The 5,811-nt window shown below is 35.7% G+C and overlaps 1 protein-coding gene across 1 annotated transcript in view; it reads left to right on the top strand.

Moving 5' to 3' along the window:
• The window catches only part of LOC107562635 (anthrax toxin receptor 1-like), a 101,923-nt gene that overhangs the window by 38,191 nt on the left and 57,921 nt on the right, over nucleotides 1-5,811 (top strand). Inside the window, exons 9-11 of the mRNA XM_016247308.1 lie at nucleotides 517-586; nucleotides 714-792; nucleotides 3,400-3,495. Coding sequence (XP_016102794.1) covers nucleotides 517-586; nucleotides 714-792; nucleotides 3,400-3,495 — 245 coding nt within the window. The remainder of the gene's footprint in view (nucleotides 1-516; nucleotides 587-713; nucleotides 793-3,399; nucleotides 3,496-5,811) is intronic.

Genomic DNA, 5,811 nt, shown 5'->3' on the forward strand with positions numbered 1-5,811 from the left:
ACTTTGGAGTGGCCTAGTCAAAGTCCTGACCTGAATCCTATTGAGATGCTGTGGCATGACCTTAAAAAGGTGGTTCATGCTCGAAAATCCTCCAATGTGGCTGAATTACCACAATTCTGCATAGATGAGTGGACCAAAATTCCTCCACAGCGCTGTAACAGACTCATTGCAAGTTATCGCAAACGCTTGATTGCAGTTGTTGCTGCTAAGGGTGGCCCAACCAGTTATTAGGTTTAGGGGGCAAACACTTTTTCACACAGGGCCATGTAGTTTTGGATTATGTTTTCCCTTAATAATAAAAACCTTCATTTAAAAACTGCATGTTGTGTTCACTTGTGTTATCTTTTACTAATATTTAAATTAGTTTGATGATCTGAAACATTAAAGTGTGACAAACATGCAAAAAAATAAGAAATTAGGAAGGGGCCAACACTTTTTCACACCACTGTATATTTTATGCAGTATTTTCCAGATTTGCCATTTGAAATGTGATTATGCATTTATCGTTTTTATTAGTGGTGAAGCCATTGGTAGTGGAGGACACGTATCTGCTCTGTCCAGCTCCTGTTCTTCGAGAGGAGGGAACGTAAGTGTCCCAGAGAAATATTTGCACTTTCTTTCTAGTGGCAGAAATGTTACCTGTGCCTCATTAAGGAATGCAATGTAGTGTTTTCAAAGGATTTAAGTATTTTTTTTTATTATGTTTATTGCAGGGCAGCCTCCCTTTACGTTAGCATGAACGAAGGCTTGAGTTTTATCTCTAGTTCTGTTACTATCACCACTGTAAGCTGTGTAAGTATTATTCTAAATCATATTTTGTGCTTTATTACTTGTGTTTTACAACCAGTATTGGGGAAGCTACTGTACACTACTGTTCAACAGTTTGGTGTCAGTAAGATTTGTTTGTTTTTGAAGGAAGAGTCTTTGAACCAAGGTTGCATCAAAACCAGTAATATTGTGAAGTAATATTATAAATTAAAACTAGATGAGTAAAGTTTGTTGAGGCTGGCTTGAGAAAGCCTAACCTGAAAGTTTGAAGCAGTTGTAAAAGCTTGAAGTTTGAAAGTTTAGATTGCATGATTGAGCACATTACAATGTTGTTAGCGTGTTTTTATCATGATTAACATGTTAGAATTTTTATAGCATGATTACCATGATGCTAGCATGTTGCTAGTATGATTATTATGTTGCTAGCATGTTTTTATCGTGATTAGCATGTTGCTAACATGAAAGAAATCATTCTGATTTGCTGCTCACTAAACATATATTATTGTTATCAATACTGTAAACAGTTCTGCTACTTAATTAGGAGTGGAAAGTGTGTTTTTTTCAGGATTATTTGATGAAGGAAAGTTTGAAGAACAGCATGTATTTGAAATAGACATTTTATGTACCATTCTAAAAATGGTCAGTGTCACATTAGATTTTTTTTAACACGCTCTTGCTGATTAAAAGTATCAGTTTCTTTAAAAAAAGTAAGTAAATAAATTAATTACCCCAAAATTTTGATTTGTGTACCAAACCGCTTGATGTTGGAAGACGTAGCATGCTACTGGAGCTGCACTATTTTAAATATAGTTTGACTACTTTCATGCTACTTAAAATTATAATTACGTTAGGCTACTACCCAACATTTGAATTCATAAGGCTTGAAGCAGCAATATTATTCAAAATGATTCTCTAGCTAACAGCCATTGCTGTAGTGTTTTAGCTTTTGAAAAAGCAGCCAAATTACTGTGAAAAATGTGTCAAAGGAAAGTAAACAAAAGATTCTACAGGTTGGGAACTTTTGTGCAAAGGAAAACAAAATTACGATAAAAAATTATTAAAAGGATTGCTGGAGTGTTTCCTGTAAAGTGGTGCCAGTCAAAGCTCTTTAGAAGAGCACAATAGGTTTCCCAACAGACAAATCCAAAACCTTCCCACAAGCCAATGGGTTATGAGATCTCCCAGTGAGATCACTTGTAACTTAGTTCATCCCCTCGGTTAATTACCATCCCTTTCAGCATGCATCATCTTTTATTTTCATAGCGAGCACCCATTCATGCGCATAAGGAACTGTCTGTATGGTATTTTGATGTCATACACCGATCGGTCTGCTCATGCAAACAAAGCCAAAACCTAGATATTTTAGGCAATATAGAAATTCTGGCCAGGACGCGTCCTGGGAAAATTGCACATATGGTCACCCTAGATTAGCACATTAGCATGATGTCGGATAGTCATTAAGCTTCGCTGGTGATACACAGCTTAAACACTCTATAAGTGTTATTGTACACAAGTTTTGACCCCCTCAATGAAAGAAAATAAAAGATATAGCAACCTGAGTCAGACAAGTCTGAAGGCCTGACCTGAGTTTGGTGATTGTAGCTTCACAACTCTAGGAGGAGATACAGTCCAAATTTAGTCTCAGAAGAAGAAGAAGAAAAAGAAATTATTCTGATTTGCTGCTCACTAAACATATATTATTGTTATCAATACTGTAAACAGTTCTGCTACTTAATTAGGAGTGGAAAGTGTGTTTTTTTCAGGATTATTTAATGAAGGAAAGTTTGAAGAACAGCATGTATTTGAAATAGACATTTTATGTACCATTCTAAAAATGGTCAGTGTCACATTAGATTTTTTTAACACGCTCTTGCTGATTAAAAGTATCAGTTTCTTTAAAAAAAGTAAGTAAATAAATTAATAATTACCCCAAAATTTTGATTTGTGTACCAAACCGCTTGATGTTGGAAGACGTAGCATGCTACTGGAGCTGCACTATTTTAAATATAGTTTGACTTCTTTCATGCTACTTAAAAATATAATTACGTTAGGCTACTACCCAACATTTGAATTCATAAGGCTTGAAGCAGCAATATTATTCAAAATGATTCTCTAGCTAACAGCCATTGCTGTAGTGTTTTAGCTTTTGAAAAAGCAGCCAAATTACTGTGAAAAATGTGTTAAAGGAAAGTAAACAAAAGATTCTACAGGTTGGGAACTTTTGTGCAAAGGAAAACAAAATTACGATAAAAAATTATTAAAAGGATTGCTGGAGTGTTTCCTGTAAAGTGGTGCCAGTCAAAGCTCTTTAGAAGAGCACAATAGGTTTCCCAACAGACAAATCCAAAACCTTCCCACAAGCCAATGGGTTATGAGATCTCCCAGTGAGATCACTTGTAACTTAGTTCATCCCCTCGGTTAATAACCATCCCTTTCAGCATGCATCATCTTTTATTTTCATAGCGAGCTCCCATTCATGCAACCATTGTTTGAACTGGAGATTGAACAACTGACATCATCTTATTGTTCCATTGCATTTTCCAAATGCTTTTCTGCATGTCATTTGGATTTGCTGTCATAACAAAAAACAGTCCCACTCAGAGAAGTGTTCATATCTGTTTCTACCTGCAGTCTGATGGTACGATCCTGGCCATAGCGCTACTGATAGTGATGCTACTGCTGATTCTGGCTCTCCTCTGGTGGTTTTGGCCACTCTGCTGCACAGTGGTGAGTCCTGCATGGAAAATCTTGAGTTTACTTAAATAGAAGTCCTGCTACATATTAGGACTTATGCGCAGACCTGCACGAAATCTGCATCTGCAGAATTACACAGAAAACTCGATGTATCTTATAGCCTGGGGTGTGTTTCCAAAAAGCACCAACTATGGTCACAAGTTCCATCGTTACCAACACAGTTCAACGAATCAGTGTTTCCTCAAATCATAGTTTCAGCAAGCATTCATAAACTTGCGTGGTCGGAACTACAGCTCTCATTGGAAGAATCGTTTTTTGTTAGTATGACATTTGGACTTGATGAGTATGCATGTGCACAAGTCTGCAGGGGAAACTTGAAGGAGTATGACATAAGAGGGAACCCACGATGGAATCAAACATCTGGAAATAAAGCAAAACTATAGAGAAACCAAAGTGGCAAAGTAGTCCTCAGATGCCATGTTAATTAAATACAGGAATAATCAAAATTATTATTACTTCACCACCTGCATGATGTCATTAACAATAGTTGTATATTGTTGAAGCAGTGTGGTTTGAACTGCGGATTTGCAACAAAGTTACTAAGATTTCAGGAAGCAGTTTTGACTAGATAGTTTATTCCTTTAATTATGACTATGGTCATAGTATGACATAATCAGAGAGTTATGTCGTTGAATAGGAAATATACCACTGGTCTCATGGGATCACAAATTTCTGCTAAATCTGAGGGTTACACTTTATTTCATCCACTTCAGGCATTCTACTAACTATGAGCATCTTTGCATCTACATGTCAACTAACACTCATTAGAGTGTTAGCATATTAGTAGACTGTTAGGGCTTGGGTTTGTAGAATAAGTTAACATGTAGTTGCAAGGTTAATTATAGTCAGTAGTTTATGTTGTGGGACCATCAAAATAGAGTGTTAGCAGATATTAAGCAGATAGTCTACTAATGCTCTAATGACTGCTAGTTGACATGCAGTTGCATAATTACTTATAGTTTACCTAACTTGTTTTAAACTTACTATTAAATGTACCATATTGATATAAAAAAACCAAAGGAGATGAAAATATATTCCATTTTTTAAATCAACATCATAAAATGCATTAAACATACATTAAACAAGGGTTTCCCAAACTGGGGTTAATGTATAAGAACTTTCACAGCTATACATCACCAGTGTTTAGTAACATGCATAATTATTTGTTTCATGGTCTAATTGCTTGGGAGGTGTATTTTTCACCCAAATTCAAAGCATGGTTTGCACATGATTTTTTTTTACATGACATCTACATGATCATTCTATATTGTCAATAGAGTCAAAGTTCAATGGTATGACACACACAGAGCAGGGTGGATTACTTACCAATTGTAATTCATTACTGATTCCAAATTACATGACCAAAATTGTAGAAGTAATCCATTACATTACACATTTCAGGTAATATAAAAAAATAATGTGAATTTGTACTTTTTAATGTGTTTGAAAGGCAAAAACCTTCCAATGACATTGTAATAGATGGTTAAATAACCTACCGAGTGATGATTTAAATAAACATGTGTTCATCAGTAGTTGATGCAATGTTGAAACACTTCTTAAACCGACGAAATCTGCATCTGCAGAATTACACAAACTCGATGTATCTTATAGCCTGGGGTGTGTTTCCAAAAAGCACCAACTATGGTCACAAGTTCCATCGTTACCAACACAGTTCAACAAATCAGTGTTTCCTCAAATCATAGTTTCAGCAAGCATTCATGAAAACTTGCGTGGTCGGAACTACAGCTCTCATTGGAAGAATCGTTTTTTGTTAGTATGACATTTGGACTTGATGAGTATGCATGTGCACAAGTCTGCAGGGGAAACTTGAAGGAGTATGACATAAGAGGGAACCCACGATGGAATCAAACATCTGGAAATAAAGCAAAACTATAGAGAAACCAAAGTGGCAAAGTAGTCCTCAGATGCCATGTTAATTAAATACAGGAATAATCAAAATTATTATTACTTCACCACCTGCATGATGTCATTAACAATAGTTGTATATTGTTGAAGCAGTGTGGTTTGAACTGCGGATTTGCAACAAAGTTACTAAGATTTCAGGAAGCAGTTTTGACTAGATAGTTTATTCCTTTAATTATGACTATGGTCATAGTATGACATAATCAGAGAGTTATGTCGTTGAATAGGAAATATACCACTGGTCTCATGGGATCACAAATTTCTGCTAAATCTGAGGGTTACACTTTATTTCATCCACTTCAGGCATTCTACTAACTATGAGCATCTTTGCATCTACATGTCAACTAACACTCATTAGAGTGTTAG

The sequence above is a fragment of the Sinocyclocheilus grahami genome, unplaced genomic scaffold (assembly GCF_001515645.1).
Source record: "Sinocyclocheilus grahami isolate Dianchi unplaced genomic scaffold, SAMN03320097.WGS_v1.1 scaffold831.1, whole genome shotgun sequence".
Classification (NCBI taxonomy): Eukaryota; Metazoa; Chordata; class Actinopteri; order Cypriniformes; family Cyprinidae; genus Sinocyclocheilus; species Sinocyclocheilus grahami.